General features: G+C 48.5%; 1 protein-coding gene across 3 annotated transcripts in view; it reads right to left on the bottom strand.

Annotated features, from left to right (window-relative positions):
* Positions 1-23,586, bottom strand: part of plce1 (phospholipase C, epsilon 1) — a 428,705-nt gene that overhangs the window by 47,095 nt on the left and 358,024 nt on the right. For 2 of the 3 annotated variants that reach the window (XM_078413731.1, XM_078413733.1), the window contains exon 21: positions 14,542-14,589. The exons of the other annotated variant lie outside the window; for it this stretch is intronic. In XM_078413731.1, coding sequence (XP_078269857.1) covers positions 14,542-14,589 — 48 coding nt within the window. The remainder of the gene's footprint in view (positions 1-14,541; positions 14,590-23,586) is intronic. 3 annotated transcript variants of the gene reach the window in all.

Raw genomic sequence — 23,586 nt, 5'->3', positions numbered from 1 at the left:
AACCGCTTGCCTTGTTTTTAGCCGCTATGAGCGCGTCCGCTTTCGCTGCATATGCTTCGGGGTCCTTAAAAGAACAATCCGTGAGCAGCAGTCGGACATCCTCAGGAAGCTTCTCTCGGAATGCCTGTTCGAACATAAGGCAATCCGTATGCTCACCGGCTAGCATCATCATTTCGGCCATGAGAACGGAAGGCCGTCGATCTCCGAGGTCCGGTAGGTGCAGAAGTCTTGCAGCGCAATCATGCCTATTAAACCCGAAGGTTCGCAGTAACACTTTCTTCATTGCCTCGTACTTGTTTTCCGCAGGTGGATTAACGATGAACCGCATCACGCGTGTGGTCGTCTCCGGTGATAGAGCGCTGACGAGGTAGTAATACATCGTCGAGTCGTCCGATATCTTCTTTATATGAAATTGAGCTTCGGTGTGGACAAACCAAGATTGCGGTGAATGTGTCCAAAACAACGGAAGGTGAACGCTTACCGCGCTTAACTCCGGTGTGCCAGGCGCGGCAATCAACAACGAGGCGTCGTGTCCCTGCATAGTCGGTGATCGTCCAGATCACGTCGGGGTCACCAATATGGCGAGTCCGAAAACTTGTTGGTTGTAGAAGAAGTTTATTGCAGCCGCAATATTCGAATACAGAGTTAAACAACAAGGTAAAGGACAACCATCAAAAACTTACTGTCTTCTTCGAAGACTTCGCCGAACTGAACATTTCGGGCGCCAAAAGCGCACATGACCACGCTGGCCAATCAGCGATGTCGCTCCCTGGACCAATCCCCATGGTCGCGTTCACACGTGACCTCGCTGGCCAATCTGAGGGTTCGACGACCTGGACCATTCTCTATGGTCGCTACAGACTCATACATCATTCAGGATAAAGATAGACACAAAAGCTGGAGTAACTCAGCGGGACAAGCAGCATCTCTGGAGGGAAGGAATGGGAGACCTTTCGGGTCGAGACCTTTCTTCTGACTGAGAATCAGAGGAGAGAGAGACTGAGATATGGAAGGGTAAGGTGTGAAAACGAGACATCAAAGGGGTCAGTTCAAGGAAAATGTAGAATAGATCATTGTTAGCTAGGGGAAGGTGACAACGAAGTGTACAGAGAAAAAAATGAATCAGGCGGACAGTCAGACTGGTGGGAGAACTGGGGTGGGGGAGGGATGGAGAGAGAGGGAAAGCAAGGGCTACTTGAAGTTAGAGAAGTCAATGTTCATACTGCTGGGGTGTAAGCTGCCCAAGCGAAATATGAGGTGCTGTTCCTCCAATTTGTGCTGGGCCTCACTCTGACAATGGAGGAGGCCCAGGACAGAAAGGTCGGAGTGGGAATTGGGAGTCAAAGTGTTTAGCAACAGGGTGATCAGGTAGGTCTAGACGGACTGAGCGGAGATATTCAGTGAAATGATTGCCGAGTCTGCGCTTGGTCTCACCGACAGAGACTGCCTTCTCCCCCTACCCCCTGACTCTGCTATCTTTAAGAGCTCTATCTAACTCCCTCTTGAATGCATTCAGAGAATTGACCTCCACTGCCTTCTGAGGCAGAGAATTCCACAGATTCACAACTCTCTGACTGAAAACTTTTTTTTCTCATCTCCGTTCTAAATGGCCTACCCCTTGTTCCTGAACTGTGGCCCCTGGTTCTGGACTCCCCCAACATTGGGAACATGTTTCCTGCCTCTAGCGTGGTCCAATTCCTTAATAATCTTATATGTTTCAAAAGTATCAGCTGAAGAGAGAAATGGAATTTTATAGAGTCATAGGGTCCTACAGCACAGAAAGAGGCCCTTCGGCCCATCGTGTCCGCGCCGCCCGTTACCAAACACAGTCTAATTTTAATCCCATTTTCCCGCATTTGGACCGTAGCCCTGAATGTTGTAGCATTTCAAGTGCCCATCCATTGTGAGTGTTCCCGCCTCCACCACCACCCCAGGCAGTGAGTTCCAGACTCCAACCACCCTCTGGGTGAAAAAGTTATTTCTCACATCCCCCCGAAACCTCCCTCCCCTTACCCTGTATCTATGTCCCCTCGTTGTTGAACCTTCCACCAGTGGAAGAAGTTCCCCGCCATCTACCTTATCTATGCCCCTCATGATCTTGTACACCTCGATCATGTCCCCTCTCAGCCGTCTCTGCTCCAGGGAAAACAACCCCAGTCTGCTCAGTCTCTCCTCATAGCCGAGGCCCTTCATCCCTGGCAGCATCCTGGTGAATCTCCTCTGCACCCTCTCCAAAGCTATCACATCCTTTCTATAATGTGGTGACCAGAACTGTACACAATACTCCAGCTGTGGCCTCACCAGTGTTCTGTACAATTCCATCATTACCCCCCTTCTTTTATATTCGATGCCCCGGCTAATGAAGGCCAGTAATCCATATGCCTTTTTGACCACCCTGTCCACCTGTCCTGCTGCCTTCAAGGACTTGTGTACCTGCACTCCAAGGTCCCTCTGTACCCCTGTCTTCCCTAGGGTCCTTCCATTCATGGTGTACTCCCTCTCCAAGTTATTTCTGCCAAAGTGCATCACCTCGCACTTTTCAGGATTAAATTCCATCTGCCACTGCTCCGCCCATCTGACCATCTCATCTATATCTTCCTGCAGTTTGCAGATCCCTTCCTCGCTATTCACCACCCCCCCTAACTTTGTGTCATCTGCAAACTTGCTGATCATGCCCTGTACGTTGACATCCAGATCATTAATGTAGATTACAAATAGTAAGGGACCCAACACCGATCCCTGCGGCACCCCACTGGACACCGGCCTCCAGTCACAGAAGCACCCTTCTACCATCACCCTCTGCCTTCTGTCACTAAGCCAGTTTTTTAATCCATTTTGCCAAGGTGCCCTGGATCCCATGGGCTCTTACCTTCTTGACTAGTCTCCTGTGTGGGACCTTGTCAAAAGCCTTACTGAAATCCATGTATACCACATCCACTGCACTACCCCCATCTACCTCCTTGGTCACCCCTTCAAAAAATTTAATCAAGTTAGTCAGACACGACCTTCCCTTACAAAGCCATGTTGACTATCCTTAATTAACCCTCGATCCTCCAAGTGAAGACTGATTCTGTCCCTCAGAATCCTTTCTAGCAGCTTCCCCACCACCGATGTCAGACTCACCGGCCTGTAGTTCCCAGGTTTATCCCTACTGACCTTTTTAAATAATGGCACCACATTAGCTATCCTCCAGTCCTCCGGTACATCCCCTGTTGCAAGAGAGGCTCTGAAAATTTGTGCCAGAGCCCCCGCAATCTCCTCCCTTGCCTCTCTCAGCATCCTGGGATACATCTCGTCAGGGCCCGGAGACTTATCCACTTTTAAGCCTGCCAGAGCCTCCAGCACCGCCTCTCTGTCAATAGCAATATGCTCAAGAACATCACAACCCTCCTGCTCCATTTCTAAGTCCGCATCGCCCTCCTCCCTCGTAAAAACAGATGCAAAAAAATCATTTAAAACATCTCCTACATCCTCTGGCTCCACACACAGCTTTCCACTATGGTCCCTGATGGGCCCCACTCTTTCCCTCGTTATCCTCTTACCCTTGATATACTTATAGAACACTTTGGGATTTTCTTTTATTTTGCCCGCTAGTGCTATCTCATGGCCCCTTTTTGCTCTCCTCATTTCTTTTTTAAGAACCGCCCTACACCTTCTGTATTCCTCTAATGATGCCTGTGCCTCAAGTTCTTTATGCCTTCCAAAAGCCCCCCCTTTTTTTTGGAATCAATCCTACTATATCGTTCGACATCCAAGGTTCTTTGGACTTGTTTGTCCCACCCTTAAACTTTAGGGGAACATGCTTCCTCTGTACTTTTTCAATTATTCCTTTGAATGACTCCCACTGTTCTGATGCGGTCCTCCCCACGAGAAGCTGATCCCAGTCCACCAGGGCCAACTTCTGCCTTATCAGATTAAAATCGGCCTTGCCCCAATTTAGACATTTTCCTCTTTCCTCTGCTCCCTCTTTATCCTTTTCCATTATCACCTTAAATATCACTGAATTGTGATCACTGTCACCAAAATGCTCCGCCACTGACACTTCAGCCACCTGTCCGGCCTCATTTCCCAAGATTAAGTCCAATACCGCCCCCTCCCTTGTTGGACTTTCAACATATTGGCTCAAAAAGCCCTCCTGGATGACCCTTAGGAACTCTGCACCCTCAGGGCCCTTGACACTTTGGCTATCCCAATCAATATTCGGGAAGTTGAAATCCCCTACTATTACTACCCTGTTGTTTTCACACACCCCCGAGATTTGCTTACAAATATGTTCTTCTATTTCCCTCTGACTGTTTGGGGGTCTGTAGTATACACCCAGTAAGGTGCATGCCCCTTTTCTATTTCTCAATTCCACCCAAATAGCCTCATTTGAGGAACCCGCTAATATGTCATCCCTTCTTACAGCAGAAATAGATTCTTTGATTAATACTGCAACACCCCCTCCCCTTTTTCCCTGCTCTCTGTCTCTCCTGAAGATTCTATATCCTGGAATATTGAGCTGCCAGTCCTGCCCTTCCTTCAACCATGTTTCCTTAATGGCAACAATGTGTTCAGTAACACCTTCAATTCATCCCCCTTGCTTCCAATACTCCTTGCATTAAAATAAATGCCGTTCAGACTTGCTCTACCCCATTGTGCTGGGGCATTCTCGTTACTTTTTCTTACTTTTCCTTACTTTTTCCCCCCAAGCAATATTTCTCTCTCTCACATGTGACATCCTTGGTTATTGTTTGGAATGGTTCTGCAATTTTATATTCATTTGGAATTTTATATTATTTACAGAAAATCCCCTGTCTCGTTTGTTATGGTGAGTTGGACTATGAACCTTTCCACTGAACGAATATTGAAAGGATCAAAGGATCCTACCCACACATAATAAAATAGCTTTACTTCTTGAAGGACTCACAGGCAACACATATATACAAAATTATTGTTTCCAAAAGTAAAGTACATGTACAAATACTTCAGGTTCATTGTACATCCTTGGAATAAATGAGTTAATGGCAAGCTAAAACTATCGTACAGAGGAACATTTGAGTATAGAAGTAAAGAGGTCCTTCTGCAGTTGTACAGCCCCCCCAGTGAGACCACATCTGGAGTATTGTGTGCAGTTTTGGTCTCCTAGTTTGAGGAAGGACATTCTGGCTATTGAGGCAGTGCAGCGTAGGTTCACCAGGTTAATCCCCGGGACGGCAGGACTGTCATATGAGGAAAGGTTGGAAAGACTGGGCTTGTATTCACCGGAGTTTAGAAGGATGAGAGGGGATCTTATAGAGACGTATAAAATTATAAAAGGATTGGACAAACTAGAAGCAGGAAAAATGTTCCCAATGTTGGGGGAGTCCAGAACCAGGGGCCACAGTCCAAGAATAAAGGGGAGGCCATTTAAAACTGAAATGAGAAAAAACATTTTCACCCAGAGAGTTGTGAATTTGTGGAATTCTCTGCCACAGAAGGCAGTGGAGGCCAATTCACTGGATAAATTTAGAAGAGAGTTAGATAGAGCTCTAGGGGCTGGTGGAATCCAGGGATATGGGGAGAAGGCAGGCACGGGTTACTGATTGTGGATGATCAGCCATGATCACAATGAATGGCGGTGCTGGCTTGAAGGGCCAAATGGCCTCCTCCTGCACCTATTCTCTATGTTTCTATGTTTCTAACGCAGGCACAACAAAGTATTTAAATGGAGCCCTTAACATAGTAATATATTGCAAGGCCTATTACGGAGCAAAGCTTTGACTGGAGGCAATAGGATAGATGGCCAAAAGTCTAATCAAACAAAACAAAATCTTAACGAAGAGAACACGGCAGAAAAACAGAGGCTGGGATGGACGGGGGAAGCTTATGGTCAAGGTTGTTGATGGCCCAGTGTACACTGATGGAACATTTAAAAACAGGTGCACAGATTAGAATGGGTGGCAGGGTGGTGCAGCGGTAGAGTTGCTGCCTCACAGCGCCAGTGACCTGGGTTCCATCCTGACTACGGGTGCTGTCTGTACAGAGTTGGTACGTTCTCCCCGTGACCTGCGCGGGTTTTCTTCGGGATCCAGTTTCCTGTCACACTCCAAAGACGTACAGGTTTGTAGGTTAATTGGCTTGGTAAAATTGTAAATTGTCCTATTGTGTGTGGGATAGTATTAATGTGCGGGGATCGCTGGTCGGTGCGAACCCGTTGAAGGGCCTTTTTTGCGCGCTGTATCTCTAACTAAACTAAACCTCAAAGCAGCCTAGTTATCTCAATCAGTTGTATCAAAGACAGAGAGAGGCTTGGCCACATAGGAATTAGTAATTTGAAAAGGAGGCATTGGCAGTCTAGCAGCTAACAGAAAGCATGCAAGGGTGTAGGAAGAATCTGCAGGTGCTGGATTAAGATGAAGATAGACACAAAGTGCTGGAGTACCTCAGCGGGACAGGCAGCATCTCTGGATAGAAAGGATGAGTAACATTTCAGGATGTAACCCTTCTTCAGACTGAAGAATGCCACCCTTCGTTTTTCTCCGCAGATGCTGCCTGACCCGCTGAGCTACTCCAGCACTTAATGTGCAAGGGTGTTGGGTGAACATGACTTGATGCAATCAGGGGTCAGTACAGTTTTGAAAGGAAAAATGTTGAAGAAACCAGGAAGGTTTAGTTTAGTTTAGAGATACAGCGCAGAAACAGGCCGCCCAGCGATCCCCGCACATTAACACTATCCTACACCCACTAGGGACAATTTTTACATTTACCAAGCCAATTCACCTACAAACCTGCACGTCTTTGTAGTGTGGGAGGAAACCGAAGATCTCGGAGAAAACCCACGCAGGTCACGGGGAGAACGTACAAACTTCGTACAGACAGCATCCGTAGTCGGGATGGAACCCGGGTCTCCGGCGCTGCATTCGCTGTAAGGCAGCAACTCTACCGCTGCGCCACCGTGCCGCCTGAAGAATGTAGAAAACCTTTCCCTGTAAAGGTTTGTAAGGTGTTATGGTTTTGTGGGCTGTACGATACAATGAAAAAAAATTGTAAACGTAAATCAGGGGCTAACTAGGAATTACACAGTTTAGGTGAATTGCTTCCAGTTCTGCCATTCATTTGACTCACGCAAACGAGGAAAACGTGCACACTGGTGCTCGATGGACAACACTCCAGAGATTGTATTTGGCAGCTACCTGGTCATTGGTAGAAAACCCACGCAGGTCACGGGGAGAACGTACAAACTCTGTACAGACAGCACCCATAGTCAGGATGGAACCTGGGTCTCCGGCGCAGTGCGGCAGCAACTCTATCGCTGAGCCATTGTGCCTGATGCTGTTCGGGTGGATTGGGTGAAATATAGTTTCAAGTTGTAGAGAGGTCAGCAGCAAGCAAGAATCAAACAGTTGCTTCAGAGATAAATACTGCCCTTGTGGTGCATCGATAAGCCCAAAATAAAGGCGAGGAGCCAGGTATTTTGGGAGGGATATTATTCGTTGTTGTTCTCTAGTCCGGTCGAGTCTGCCAGAGAAAGATCGCGCCTAAACTCCCGCCCTTTATCCCCGTAGCTAAGGCCCCCCCCCCCCGGACTGGTCCCTTCCCGTGCCGAGGGGTCGGTAGTGGTATGGCCCGACCCTTGGGAGCCGCCACAGGACCCCCCCAGAACCGGAGGCAAGAAACGCACTGGCGGTCGCACAACCCGACCGGACGGCGTACGAAAACCAGCCGACAGAGGAGCCGGCAGAGGCACAGTTGGAGGGACAGGTGGGGGACAGGTGGAGGACAGGTGGAGGACAGGTGGAGAGACAGGTGGAGAGACAGGTGGAGAGACAGGTGGAGAGTCAGGTGGAGAGACAGGTGGAGGGACGTGGGGGGACAGGTGGAGGGACAGGTGGAGAGACAGGTGGAGGGACAGGTGGAGAGACAGATGGTGGGACAGGTGGAGAGACAGGTGGAGGGACGTGGGGGGACAGGTGGAGAGACAGGTGGAGAGACAGGTGGAGAGACAGGTGGAGGGACAGGTGGAGAGACAGGTGGAGAGACAGGTGGAGGGACAGGTGGAGGGACAGGTGGAGAGACAGGTGGAGAGACAGGTGGAGAGACAGATGGTGGGACAGGTGGAGAGACAGGTGGAGAGACAGGTGGAGGGACGTGGGGGGACAGGTGGAGGGACAGGTGGAGAGACAGGTGGAGAGACAGGTGGAGAGACAGATGGAGGGACAGGTGGAGAAACAGGTGGAGGGACAGGTGGAGGGACAGGTGGAGAGACAGGTGGAGAGACAGGTGGAGGGACGTGGGGGGACAGGTGGAGGGACAGGTGGAGAGACAGGTGGAGAGACAGGTGGAGGGACGTGGGGGGACAGGTGGAGAGACAGGTGGAGGGACAGGTGGAGGGACGTGGGGGGACAGGTGGAGAGACAGGTGGAGGGACAGGTGGAGGGACAGGTGGAGGGACAGGTGGAGGGACAGGTGGAGGGACAGGTGGAGGGACAGCTGGAGGGACAGGTGGAGGGACAGGTGGAGGGACAGGTGGAGGGACAGGTGGAGGGACAGGTGGAGGGACAGGTGGAGAGACAGGTGGAGGGAGCCGCGAAGGGGGGCGAGCTCGCGGCCGAGGCTGGGCAACCCGCACCTGCTGGTCAATGTCCTCCTCATGACCTACAAAGCCCTCCATAACCTACCTGACTGACCTCCTCCACAGACACACTCCCACCTGCACCCTCCGCACTGGCGGTCGCACAACCCGACCGGACCGCGTACGAAAACCGGCCGACAGAGGAGCCGGCAGAGGCACAGTTGGAGGGACAGGTGGGGGACAGGTGGTGGGACAGGTGGAGAGACAGGTGGAGAGACAGGTGGAGGGACAGGTGGAGAGACAGGTGGAGGGACGTGGGGGGACAGGTGGAGGGACAGGTGGAGAGACAGGTGGAGGGACAGGTGGAGGGACAGGTGGAGAGACAGGTGGAGGGACAGGTGGAGAGACAGGTGGAGGGACAGGTGGAGAGACAGGTGGAGGGACAGGTGGAGAGACAGGTGGAGAGACAGGTGGAGAGACAGGTGGAGGGACAGGTGGAGAGACAGGTGGAGGGACAGGTGGAGAGACAGGTGGAGCGACAGGTGGAGAGACAGGTGGAGGGACGTGGGGGGACAGGTGGAGGGACAGGTGGAGAGACAGGTGGAGGGACAGGTGGAGGGACAGGTGGAGGGAGCCGCGAAGGGGGGCGAGCTCACGGCCGAGGCTGGGCAACCCGCACCTGCTGGTCAATGTCTAAATGCGCCGGCTTTAAGCGATCAATTGACACGGCCTCCGGCCGCCCCCCCATGTCCAACACAAAGGTTGACTGCATCAATAGACAGGGCTTGGTCGGCCTGTGAGGCGGAGGGATGGGCGTCTCTGGGATTCGACTCCATTACGACACCAATGGAGCGCCAGGGTCACCAATGTGGCGCGTCGATAAGCCCGAAATAAAGGCGATGAGCCAGGTATTTCGGGAGGGATTTTATTCGTTGTTGTTCTCTAGTCCGGTCGAGTCTGCCAGAGAGAGATCGCACCTAAACTCCCGCCCTTTATCCCCGTAGCTAAGGGCCGCCCCCCTGGACCGGTCCATTCCCGTGCCGAGGGGTTCGGTAGTGGTATTGCCCGACCCTTGGGAGCCACCACACCCTGGGGTCATGCTGCTTAAGCCTGGACTGGATGTGAATTTCACAGATCAAGAAAACTGTGTGGAAAATAAAAAATTTCCAACAGAAATTAGTTTAGTTTAGAGATACAGCACGGAAACAGGCCCTTTGGCCCACCTAGTCCGCGCCGACCAGCGATCCCTGCACATTAACACTATCCTACACACACTGGGGACAATTTACACTTATACCAAGCCAATTAACCTACATACCTGTACGTCTTTGGAGTGTGGGAGGAAACCAAAGATCTCGGAGAAAAACCACGCAGGTCACAGGGAGAACGTACAAACTCCGTACAGACAGCACCCGTAGTCGGGATGGAACCCGGGTCTCCGGCGCTGCATTCGCTGTAAGGCAGCAACTCTACCGCTGCGCCACTAAATTCTACTGGGTGGCCAAGTTCCTAATTAAATACAAGACTTCACTTCCAGCAGAGACTGACAGCAATTCTACTTTCCTCTCCTTTCATCCTCCCTCCCCTCTCTCACTCTCCCCGCCCCCACCATATAACCTTTTATCTCCCCCTTTTTTCTGCTCCTGTCCTTCGCCCTTCTCTTTCCTCCTACTCCCTGTCGCCTCCAGCTGTATTGATCATTAAATATCAGACTGCTTGCTTGGATTCTGATATAATGTTGGCCGTTACTGGTCTTTCTGACTGGGTCTATCTCACTGCATGGTTCTTCAAAGCAGTTCCAACAAGTTCCTGTTAAAATAATCCATTTGGTTTGAGGAAAGTTGATTTTTGTAGCCATCAATGCGTCTTATAATTTCCAGGACCTTTACTCAACTTGTAGGTCTATTGTTTAGTTCAGTTTAGAGATACAGTGCAGAAACAGGCCCAGCGAATCCACTCCGACCAGCGATCCCTGCACATTAACACTATCCTACACACACTAGGGACAATTTTACATTTTATACCAAGCCAATTAACCTACAAACCTGTGCATCTTTGGAGTGTGGGAGGAAACCGAAGATCTCGGAAAAAACCCAGGCAGGTCACGGGGAGAACGTACAAACTCCGTACAGACAGCACCCGTAGTCAGGATCAAACCCGGGTCTCCGGCGCTGTAAGGCAGCAATTCTATCACTGTGCCGCCCAGCTGCCTAATTGATCATTTTCATGTCTTGGATGGAAAAATCTAAAGGCTACAAGTTCTCCCCATATTAATCTTGCACGGGACAATTTTCCATTGAAACACAGCGTTCATTCAATTCTGGATTGTTGGCAACCCTGGTGTCAGTCACACAAACAACACTGTAAATACCTTTGCAAGTGTGTATAACACGAGTACAAATCCTCCCACTGAGTTAGGTTAGTTTAGTTTAGAGATACAGAACGGAAACAGGCCCTCCGAGTCCGCACCGACCAGCGGTCAAGGGGAGAACGTACAAACTCCGTACAGACAGCACCCGTAGTCGGGATGGAACCCGGGTCTCCAGCGCTGCAAGTGCTGTAAGGCAGCAACTCTACCGCTGCGCCACCGTGCCGTCCCGAATGCAAGAGCCTGCCAGTACTCAAGGCTTGGGTGTATCATATCATATCATCATATCATATCTATACAGCCGGAAACAGGCCTTTTCGGCCCTCCAAGTCCGTGCCGCCCAGCGATCCCCGTACATTAACACTATCCTACACCCACTAGGGACAATTTTTACATTTACCCAGCCAATTAACCTACATACCTGTACGTCTTTGGAGTGTGGGAGGAAACCGAAGATCTCGGAGAAAACCCACGCAGGTCACGGGGAGAACGTACAAACTCCTTACAGTGCAGCACCCGTAGTCAGGATCGAACCTGAGTCTCCGGTGCTGCATTCGCTGTAAAGCAGCAACTCTACCGCTGCGCTACCGTGCCGCCCATTGTATCATAAACATTTAAAGTACAGGTTAGACTATTTCAAACATGAACAAAACATTTTTTTAGGAAGTTTGCTTCACTCCTCTTCCCATTCCTACACCGACCTTTCTGTCCCAGACCTCCTCCTTTGCCAGAGTGAGGCCACATGCAAACTGGAGGAACAGCACCCCATATTCTCTGGGTAGCTTACAACCCAACAGTATGAACATTAAGTTCTCCAATTTAAGGTAACTAACCAAACCCTCCCCTGCCCCCCACCCTCCCTGTGACCATCCTCGACCCAGTCTCCCCTCCCCCCACCCCCCCCTCCCCTCCATTCCTCCTCTGGCTTCACAATTTGCAATACTTCTTTCTTTATTCTACACGTTTTTATCATTTCCTCCCTGGCCTTTGCCCAATCATCTGCCTATCAAAAGACCCCTCATCTGGATCCACCTATCACTCGCCAGGTTTTGTCCTCCCCCTCCTCTCTTCCAGCTTCCATTCCCCCTCACCCCACCACAAACATTCTGAAGAAGGGACCCATCATGAAACATCACTTATCCAGAGATGCTGCCTGACCCGCTGAGTTACTCCAGCACTTTGTGTCCTTTTCTGTAAACCAGCATCTGCGGTTCCTTATTTAATTACGTGACTGCACATTCATTGGTAAGAAGAGGGAGGACAAAGAGTCTTCATGAGTTGGATTAACAGTAGGTGTCATGTCGGAATAGGGTTGCCAACTTTCTCACTCCCAAATAAGGGACAAAAGGTGACGTCACCGCCCCGCGCCCCACGTGACCTCACCCAGCCAGCGGCCACATGCTCTAGCTCCAGCAATGGCAGCCGCCCGGGCCTGGAGGCAGGTTGCTACGCAACCTCCGTTAGGCGGTGCCCGGGTCTCCGGGCCTACACTGTCCGGACCTACAGTGGTCCTCGGGCCTACATTGTCCGGGGCTACAGCAGCTCGGGGCCTACAGTGTCCGGGCCTACAGTGTCCGGGCCTACAACGCCTCCCGGGCCTGTACTGGACAAACCAATTTATCCCAATATACGGGATGTCCCGGCTAATACGGGACAGTTGGCAACCCTACGTCGGAAGCAGGTGTGACTGTATTAAGGGACTACATGAGTTTCTATTTGCTATGCTTCCACATGCAATCGGAGAGACAAGGGAAAGTGGTGTGGAGGAGGAAGAGTTGGTAAACCTCCAAGTACAACGCCTCACTATGGAAGCCCACACCCATTTCCAGCTCGGTGCCAAGGCCACTGAAATACAGAGGCTGACAAATGAGAGGCAGCTCAAACACTCAGGCAAATCAGGAATGTGCCTCTTCCAGATTTACTAATGTGTGGCTGCACTTTGTGTTGTGTGAAGGATGGTGTATATACTGGGAAGTACATTAGATGTGGAATGCCCTACTACCTGAGACATAATGTGGTTCGGGGTTGGCGATCAGCTTCAGAGAGTCGAGAAACAGTGAAAAGACAAATCGCACGGCATTTTAAAATTATTCTGTGTCCATAACAATATGACAACGTTTGAAGTGTGATATTTGGATCAGATTATACTGCCTTTAATATTTATATTTTCCCATACATCATGGGCTAGCACAACCTATTAATTTGAGGGAAAGAAAGCATTTGGAAAACAGTTATAATGGAAAAGTTCCTTCATTGGCAAGGTTGGTGACAGAATGATCAATGTTGTGAACATTCTACCAACAATATGCCAAGTGAAATATTTATGTATAATGGATGCTTTAATCCACGTGTTAGCCAGTAAAATGTATCTTAGTTTCATTTCTAGCCCAAACATCTGGTGACCAAGAGGGGTATGTGTCCCCACTACAACATATGCTTCAGAAGGAAGTATAAAATTATAAAAGGACTGGACAAGCTAGATGGAGGAAAAATGTTCCCAATGTTGGGGGAGTCCAGAACCAGGGGCCACAGTCTAAGAATAAAGGGGAGGCCATTTAAAACTGAGGTGAGAAGAAACTTTTTCACCCAGAGAGTTGTGAACTTGGGGAATTCTCTGCCACAGAAGGCAATGGAGGCCAGTACAAAATCCTCCTCATGACCTACAAAGCCCTCCATAACCTACCTGACTGACCTCCTCCACAGACACACTCCCACCTGCACCCTCCGCTCTGCTGCTGCTAACCTCCTGTCCCCCCCCATCCGGACCAAACTCAGATCCTGGGGGGACAGGGCTTTCTCCATCGCTGCTCCCACCCTCTGGAACTCACTACCCCAAACTGTCAGAGACTCCTCCTCACTCACCACATTCAAAACATCACTGAAGTCTCACCTGTTCAACACTGCCTTCAACCACTGAAGGTCACCTCACCTTATTCTTCCTTTACTGTTCGTTTATTTATTTATTTTTATGTCTTATTTACCCTGTAAAGCGTCTTTGAGTGTCCAGAAAAGCGCTATACAAATGTAATGTATTATTATTATTATTAAATCACTGGATGGATTTAAGAGAGAGTTAGATAGAGCTCTAGGGGCTAGTGGATTCAAGGGATATGGGGAGAAGGCAGGCACAGGTTACTGATTGTGGACGATCAGCCATGATCACAATGAATGGCGGTGTTGGCTCGAAGGGCTGAATGGCCTCCTCCTGCACCTATTTTCTATGTTTCTATGTTTCTATCTCGGAGAAAACCCATGCAGGTCACGGGGAGAACGTACAAACTCCGTACAGACAGCACCCGTAGTCGGGATGGAACCCGGGTCTCCGGCGCTGCATTCGCTGTAAGGCAGCAACTCTACCGCTGCACCACCGTGACCGCCCCAGTGGTAACAGTAACAGCTGCTGTACGTTTACCATTCAGATTCATCTTTGCTCAAAGACTTCAACTTTCAATTCAACTTTCCAGTAATGAGAAACACCCGAAAACAGATAAAACTTTTCCATGGTGTGCAAGGCTGTGCCGAAGTTGCAATTAATAACAGGAATACAGTAGAGTGAATAATGGTATCTGGTTCTTCCTGTGCCCTCCCATCCCATGGCACAACGCCTATCATATATCAGTGCTGAAACTGGGGCATTTACCTTCGTGGTCATTCACTGCAGAGGAGTGGGAAGCAAGCAGTGCATCCGCTACGGAAGAACACGAGACAGGGAAGGAATAAGAGCAGAGAAATTAGAAATTAGTCGGCACAAACAGCGCAATAAAGATGAAATATTAGTCAGACTGCAGCAACATGAATCATTCATTGTAGAACGTGAGAGCCACACATTGGAATTAACAAATAAGTCAGAGTGCTCTGAAAGTGAGAAGATAAACATGGAGATAAAAGCAATTGCAAGGAAATATACAATCTGCTGTACATCCTGCTCTTATAACAGCACCGGAAACGTTCCAACAGTAGGAGATGTCAGGGGTGGCATTGAAACAGAAGCATGGGTGATTTCAGATACATTTCATGACGGTTCATAATTACCAGGAGCTGAATTAGGCCATTCAGTCCGTCAGGTCTACTCTGCCATTCAATCATGGCTGATCTATCCCTCCCTCTCAACCCCATTCTCCTGCCTTCAACCCATAACCCTTGACACCCTGTTTAATCAAAAATCTGTCAATCTCCACCTTAAAAATACCCACTGACTTGGCCTCCACAGCTGTCTGTGGCAATGATTCCCACAGATTCACAACCCTCTGACTAAAGAAATTTCCTTTCTAAATCTCCTTTAAAAGGTACATCCTTTTATTCTGAGGCAATGACCTCTTGTTCGAGACTTTCCCACCAGTGGAAACATCCTCCCCACATCCACTCTATCCAGGCCTTTCACTATTTGGTACGTTTCAGCGAGGTCCCCCCTCATCCTTCTAAACTCCAGCGAATACAGGCCCAGTGCCGACAAACGGCCATCATCCGTTCACCCAATCACCCCCTGGATCATTCTCGTAAACCTCCTCTGGACACTCTCCAGAGCCAGCACGTCCTTCCCAAAATTCCTCACAGTATTCCAAATGCGGCCTGACCAGTTCCTTAGAGCATCAGCATTACTTCCCTGATTTTGTATCCTAGCCCTCTTGAAATAAATGACAACATTGGATTGACCTTCCTTACTAATGATTCGACTTGCAAATGAACCTTTTGTGAATCCTGCACCAGCACTCCCAAGACCCTTTGCACCTACGATTTCTGAACCCTCTCCCCATTTAGAAAATAGTCCACGCCTTTATTCCTACTACCAAAATGCATGACTTCACACTTTGCCACACTATATTCCATCTGCCACTTCTCTGCCCACTCTCCCAACCTGTCCAAGACCTTCTGCAGGAGGATTAGTGCTTTCTCTACGCTAACTGCCCCACCACCTACCTTTGTATCATCCGCAAACTTGGCCACAAAGCCTTCAATTCCTCATCCAAATTGTCGATATACAACATGAAGAGTAGCGGCCCCAGCAACGACCCTTGTGAAACTCCGCTAGTCACCAGCGGCCACCCAGAAAAAGCCCCCTTTATTGCCACTCTTTGCCTTCTGCCACACAGCCAACCTGCTCTCCATGTTCGTATCTGCCCTCTGATACCATGGGCTCTCATCTTCTTTAGCAGCCTCACGTGTGGCCTTCTGAAAACCCAGGCCACCAACATCCACTGACTCTCCTTAGTCTATCCTGCTATTTACTTCCTCAACGAATTCTAAAAGGTTCGTCAGGCAAGATCTCCCCTTCACAAACTCCCTGGTTTCAGATTCCCACAAATCTATCCATGAATGGCACTGATGACACCAGCACTGAGAGGCCTGGAGAGAGTGGGTGTGGAGAGGGACCGGAGGTCATAGCCTCAGAATTAAAGGATGTTCCTTTAGGAAGAAGTTGAGGAGGAATTTCTTTCTTCAGAGGATGATGAATCTGTGGAATTGATTGCCACAGAAGGCTGTGGAGGACAAGTCAGTGGATGTTTTTAAGGCAGGGATAGATAGATTCTTGATTAGTACGGGTGTCAAGGGTTATGGGGAGAAGGCAGGAGAATGGGGTTAGGAGGGAGAGTTAGATCAGCCATGTTTGAATGGCGGAGTAGACTTGAGGGGCCGAATGGCCTAATTCCGCTCCTGTCACTTACGAACTTATGAAGATTTTTGGACAATTTGAAATTCCTAACTTCCACATTTCCATTTCATTTTTATCAGAAGCAGTAGTAGCTTTGTCCTGAGATGGAACGTATCATGTACACCGATCAGCCAAAACATTATGACCTGATGAGCCAAAACATTATGACCACCTGCCAAAAATGCTGTTGGTCCTCCGTGTGCAGCCCCATACGCAGCAGGGTGCGATGCACTGTGTATTGTGACACATTCCTCCCGTGACCACCATTAACATTTTCTGTAACTTGTGCCACAGTAGACCTTCTGTCGGTTCGGACCAGACGGGATAGCCTTCGTTGCCCTCGCGCATCGATGAGCCTTGGGCGCCCAACACCCTGTCGGCGGTTTGTGGTTTGTCCCTCCTCGGACCACTGTCGGTAGGTACTCACCACTGCTGACCGGGAGCACCCCACAAGCCTTGCCGTTTCAGAGATGCTCTGACCCAGTCGTCTGGCCATAACAATTTGGCCCTTGTCAAAGTCGCTCAGGTCTTTACTCCTGCCCATTTCTCCTGCATCCAACACATCATCTTCAAGAACTGACTGTTCACTTGCTGCCTAATATATCCCACCCCTTGACAGGTGCCATTGTAACAAGATAATCAATGTCGTTCACTTCGCTTGTCAGTGGTCATAATGTTTTGGCTGATCGGTGTATACTGACAAACGCCTAACCTTTGAAGTGATTTAAACCGTTGTTACATATAATGTACATGCGGTTTCACAGTTCGCTGTGGGAGGCCTGAATTGAATTATCTGGTCTTCTTAACTAGACAAAGATCGTACATAATTGTGATTATCAGAAAATTGATTTTTAAAAGGCACTTCGTATCTCAGGAAACAGAAGACTTTTGATGAAGTGCCAGCCTGCTCTCATTGGTTCACTTTTATACAAAGCTGCACAGGAAGATCTTTCTCCTGTCTTAAAGGCCTTAAGGGCCTGTCCCAGTTACACGATTTTCAATGCGTCTGCAGGCGACTGTCAAAGTCGTAGCAGATCGCCAACATTTTCTTTTACCCGACGACAATGTCCACGACAATGACCACGACAATGACCACGACAATGACCACGACAATGCCGAGTCAGGTCGATACAAGTTACTTTTTTTGTGAAACCAGCACCTGGCTAAGAGATTACACCGTCTTCGGAAACATCACCAAATTCCCACGCTCACCTGACCGTCAAACTGTCGCCTCCAATCTACCCGTCAAATGTCCTGACGGTAAATAAATTGGTTAAACAAAACTATCTTCTGGTATCTTCAAATGCCTTTTCTTAATTTAATATTACGTGCTTCTAAATGCATCTGCGACAACCTAGCAAACCTGGGGACAGCATGCGACAGACAGCGCCCGCAATAAGCTACGATACCTGGCCACAAGCCAGCTGGCGCACAGACATTTTTAGCAGGTAAATGTTTCCGCCACGCGCCGAGATCCGCTACGATTCATTGAAGACTCCTCACGATCACGCCCGCGACACCCCGACAAACGTTCAGCGACAGCTTAGTCACCGACAGTCGCCTTAAAATCACCTCAATGAGACAGGCCCTTTAGTCAAAATCAATAAGGACATCAAAATGCTGGAGTAACTCAGTGGGACAGGCAGCATCTCTGGAGAGAAGGAAGGGGTGACGTTTCGGGTCGAGACCCTTCTTTAGTTCTGCAGGTTCCTTCCTACACATTCAGCCCCTCCCTTTCTCAGGCCAGGAAGCTGAAGTGAGTGGCCACACCTCTATCATGCTGCAGCCCAGACAAGCTCGGAGGTTCCTCGGTCTGCATCTGTCTGCGATGCATTGCAGTGCGATTGACAGAGGACTGAACCAAAACAGAACGTGTGCTCGCATTTATCCACTTGGAGATTAATGCTGAGAAATTGGACTCCCAATTGGAAATGCAAGGGACAGCTGAAGAAGACCTCATCCCTTACCCAATAAACAAAGGGGGCTGTTTCTGGTTGGCGGCCACTGACTAGCGGGGTTCCGCAGGGGTCGGTGCTGGGTAGGGTTGCCAACTTCCTCACTCCCAAATAAGGGACAAAAGGTGATGTCACTGACCCGCGTCCCACGTGAGCTCACCCAGCCAGCGGCTCCACCAATGGCGGCCGCCCGGGCTGGGAGGCAGCTTGCTATGCAATCTCCGTTAGGCGACGTCCAGGCCTACACTGTCCAGGACTATAGCGGCCCCTGGGCTGTAGGCCCGGACGCTGTAGGCCCGGACAGTGTAGGCCCAGACAGTGTAGGCCCGGACAGTGTAGGCCCGGACAGTGTAGGCCCGGAGGCCCGGGCACCGCCTAACGGGCGGCCGCCATTGGTGGAGCAGAAGCGAGTGGCCGCTGGCTGGGTCAGGTCACATGGGGCGTGGGTTGGTGACGTCACCTTGTCTCGAATTTGGGAGTGAGATAGTTGGCACCCCTACATCTTTCCCTCCTCCACAGCTTACAACTCCATCAGCCCACAGCTCCCTCCTTATTTATCCCATACTATAAATCTTTGACCGACTTGGTGGATAATGAACTCCAAACTACTCCAAATATGACAAAGTCTATTTGGATTTTAATTCCATTCTAACTCAGCAAATGTCTTAATGAATCCAGCACATTTAAGTAGGAGTTGGAAAAGAAGTCCACCTCCTAACACTGTCATTTATCTTCCCCTTTTATTTTGAACATAATTTCCATTCGATTATTTTAGCTTCCTCTGCTTTTTGTTTAAATGCTGCTAATGCCTGCCAGTTCCATTTAATTATTCTTCCATTTCCATTTTGCATTGTGACTTTTTCATTGTTATGAAATGATGTAAATAACTTTCTTTGGATGAGACACCATTTCCCCCCAGCTGCAATTCTTCACTGTTGTAGAGTCATAGAGTGATACAATGTGGAAACAGGCCCTTCATAGAGTCATAGTGTAGAAACAGGCCCTTCGGCCCAACTTGCCCACACCGGCCAACAATGTCCCAGCTACCCTATTCCCACTTGCCTGCGCTTGGTCCATATCACTCCAAACCTGTCCTATCCATGTAACTGTCCAACTGTTTCTTAAACGATGGGATAGTCCCAGAATGTTAAGAACAGCTTGGCAGCTTCAGACTACTAGTAAAAGCTAAAATGTGATTAACGTGTAAAGATTAAAGATTAAGGCAGAGATAGATAGATTCTTGATTAGTACAGGTGTCAGAGGTTATGGAGAGAAGGCAGGAGAATTGGGTTAGGAGGGAGAGATAGATCAGCTATGATTGAATGGCGGAGTAGACTTGATGGACCGAATGGCCTAATTCTACTCCCATTCCTTATGGCCTTATGAGAAAATTGCCAATGAGTGCTCGTAAGGAGGAAGGAAAGGATGATAATGGCATGAAATGAAATGAGAGGGGTGCAGATATGTGTGGAGTCCGAATGCCAGTCAATTCACATGTAGGAAGGAACTGCAGGTGCTAGTCCCACTTGCCTGCGCTTGGTCCATAACCCTCCAAACCCGTCCTATCCATGTATCTGTCCAACTGTTTCTTAAATGACGGGATAGACCCAGCCTCAACTACCTCCTCTGGCAGCTTGTTCCATACACCCACCACCCTTTGTGTGAAAAAGTTACCCCTCCGATTCCTATTAAATCTTTTCCCCTTCACCTCGAAGCTCTGTCCTCTGGTCCTCGATTCCCCAACTCTGGGTAAAAGACTCTGTGCATCTACCCGATCTATTCCTCTCATGATCTTATACACCTCCATAAGATCTCCCCTCATCCTCCTGCGCTCCATGGAATAGAATACTCAACCTCTCCCTGTAGCTCACACCCTCTAGTCCTGGCAACATCCTCATAAATCTTTTCTGAACCCTTTCAAGCTTGACAATATCTTTCCTATAACATGGTGCCCAGAACTGAAAACAATATTCTAAATGTGGTCTCACCAACGTCTTATACAACTGCAACATGACCTCCCAACTTCTATACTCAATACTCTGACTCATGAAGGCCAAAGTGCCAAAAGCCTTTTTGACCACCTTATTCACCTGCGACTCGACCTTCAAGGAACCATGCACCTGTACTCTAAGATCCCAATGCTCTACAACACTACCCAGAGGCCTACCATTTACTGTGTAGGTCCTGCCCTTGTTCGACGTCCCAAAATGCAACACCTCACACTTCTTTCTATTAAATTCCATCAACCATTCGTCCGCCCACCTGGCCAATCGATCCAGATCCTGCTGCAACCTTTCACAACCATCTTCACCATCTGCAAAACCACTCACTTTTGTATCATCAGTAAACTTGCTAATCTTGCCAGTTCTCATCCAAATCATTGATGTTAAAATGGCCTCTATCCAATCTTGTCTCAGCCTTGCCTGTAATGTCCCACCTCGGTCAGTGACATGTAATTAAGTGTCAGGACACCAGAAGGCAACAATCAATGAACAACTAATTCAGATTGCAGCAGCAACAACATAGTTTTATGTAGTTGGTCAAAGACAATTGCAGCTGGGACTGTTATACATGACTTTTCTTGGCAGCACAGAGACGTCACAAGAACGTTAGGTTGTGTGAAAGTCCATCTGCCTTATGAAAGTTAAACCAACTTCACATTAACTTGTCTGGAACACTGGTCCACATCCAGAAACGGAAGCCAAGATTAGATTGGCTGAAGATAGACACAAAATGCTGGAGTAACTCAACTCTGGAGAGCATCTCTGGAGAAAAGTTTCCTGCTTCAGCATTTTGTGTCTATCTTCAGAGCACACCAGCATCTGTAGTTCTTCCCTACACATGAGATTGGCTGGTAATGGTATCACTGATCTGATGAATGCTTCTATTACATTTTTAAAGCCCTTTATATAAGAAATTAAAATGGAAAGACTACAATTACATGTCTAAATTCATTTGCACAACACTGGGGAAAAAATATTCAATCAACATAGAACAGTACATCACAATAAAAGGCCCTTCGGCCAACGAAGTATGTGTCGAGCATGATACTAAGTCCAACTCTAATCTGCCTGCACATAAACCATATCCCATCTTTCCCTGCATATCAATATGCCTATTCAAAAGTCTCCTGAATGCCTCAATATCTTAAATGCTTCGTATCTGCCTCAATGCCAGTATGTGTGTGTGTTTTTCGGACTAAATGAAAGACTACAAGAAGATAATGAGTGTCTGGTAAAATATACAATTGTTCTGCCCTGTTACCCAGCCTACGACTCTCAGAGAGCACTGTTTTCTTCCAATTCTAAACTCCATCCCATTTCTCAGCCTTAGGTCCCAAGCTCAATGCTCAGTTCCCGCTAACTCTCCCGGTTTAACAGGTCTTTAGTCATCTGCCTTAATATCCCGGCCTGATTTTTTGTTTTGTCAAATTAGAGGCGCTGTTGTCTGGGTTAATGTCGCTAAAAGATTATTAATACCATAGTTTAGATTCAGTTTAGAGATACAGCGCGGAAACAGGCCCTTCGGCCCACCGGGTCCGCGCCGACCAGCGATCCCCGCACTTTAACACTACCCGACACACACTAGGAACAATTTTCTTTACATTTACCAAGCCAATTAACCTACAAACCTGTACATCTTTGGAGTGTGGGAGGAAACCGAAGATCTCGGAGAAAACCGAACACGCAAATCATGGGGAGAACGTACAAACTCCGTACAGACAGCACCCGTAGTCGGGGTCAAACCCGGGTCTCCGGCGCTGCATTCGCTGAAAGGCAGCAACTCTACCGCTGCGCCACTGTGACCGCCCACATAAATTGGATTATATTGGAGTGTGAGAACATAGTCCTTAAGGAATGGATTTTTCTTCTTATTCTTTCTTCTACTTTTTCTGAATAGTAACAATGTACACTATTAGATCCTGCAATATATCCCTTCATGGGTGAATGATCTAGCCAACCATGATGGAACTAGCCTGAGATTGGAACTTCCCAAAAGAAAATAAACAAAAGCTATCTTGGTGATTTCACAATCTCATTCATTCTGCAGTGATCTTTCAGTTACGCTTTTTATTTGATTTGATTTTATTGACAGGTTTATGATTAACTATCTCAGTTCAGAGAAACAGGCCCTTCGGCTCCAACGAGTCCGCACCGACCAGCGATCCCCGCACTCTAACACTATCCTACACACACTGGGGACAATTTACATTTACACCAAGCCAATTAACCTACAAACCTGTACGTCTTTGGAGCGTGGGAGGGAACCCAAGATCCTGGAGAAAACCCATGCAGGTCAGGGGGAGAACGCACAAACTCCGCACAGACAGCACCCGTAGTCGGGATTGAACCCGGGTCTTTGGCGCTGTGAGGCAGTAACTCTACCGCCGCGCCACCGTGATGTCCAGTGAAGGAAAACATTGGATATTATCATATCAATTTCTGCACAGACTAGCAGTGCACTTTCTTGGTGACTCTTAAAAGTTAAAAACTAGATCTTTGTACCATTTTTAATATTGCAAAAGGATTAGTAAAGTTTAAAAAGTAAAATCTATTATTTAATTCAGGTGGTCAGGCTCTTAAACAGTTCAAGAAGCTTTTAGGATACCAGTCCATCTTTGATGCCAACAGCAAGGTGAACCATTACCTTTTTGTCTGTAAATGAAACAGAGCACACTATAATGTACAGGTGCATCCAAAGAATGCCAAACAGAAATGTACACTGATGAGCCAAAACATTATGTCATCATGGACACTCTGACCCAGCCCCATACACAGCAGGGTGCGATGCACTGTGTATTGTGACACATTCCTCCCGTGACCACCATTAACATTTTCTGTGACTTGTGCCACAGTCGACCTTCTGTCGGTTCGGACCAGACGGGATAGCCTTCGTTGCCCTCGCGCATCGATGAGCCTTGGGCGCCCAACACCCTGTCGCCGGTTTATGGTTTGTCCCTCCTCGGACCACTGTCGGTAGGTACTCACCACTGCTGACCGGGAGCACCTCACAAGCCTTGCCATTTCAGAGATGCTCTGACCCAGTCGTCTGGCCATAACAATTTGGCCCTTGTCAAAGT

The sequence above is a fragment of the Rhinoraja longicauda genome, chromosome 16 (assembly GCF_053455715.1).
Source record: "Rhinoraja longicauda isolate Sanriku21f chromosome 16, sRhiLon1.1, whole genome shotgun sequence".
In the NCBI taxonomy this organism is placed as follows: Eukaryota; Metazoa; Chordata; class Chondrichthyes; order Rajiformes; family Arhynchobatidae; genus Rhinoraja; species Rhinoraja longicauda.
This window is presented reverse-complemented; position numbering and strand designations above follow the sequence as displayed.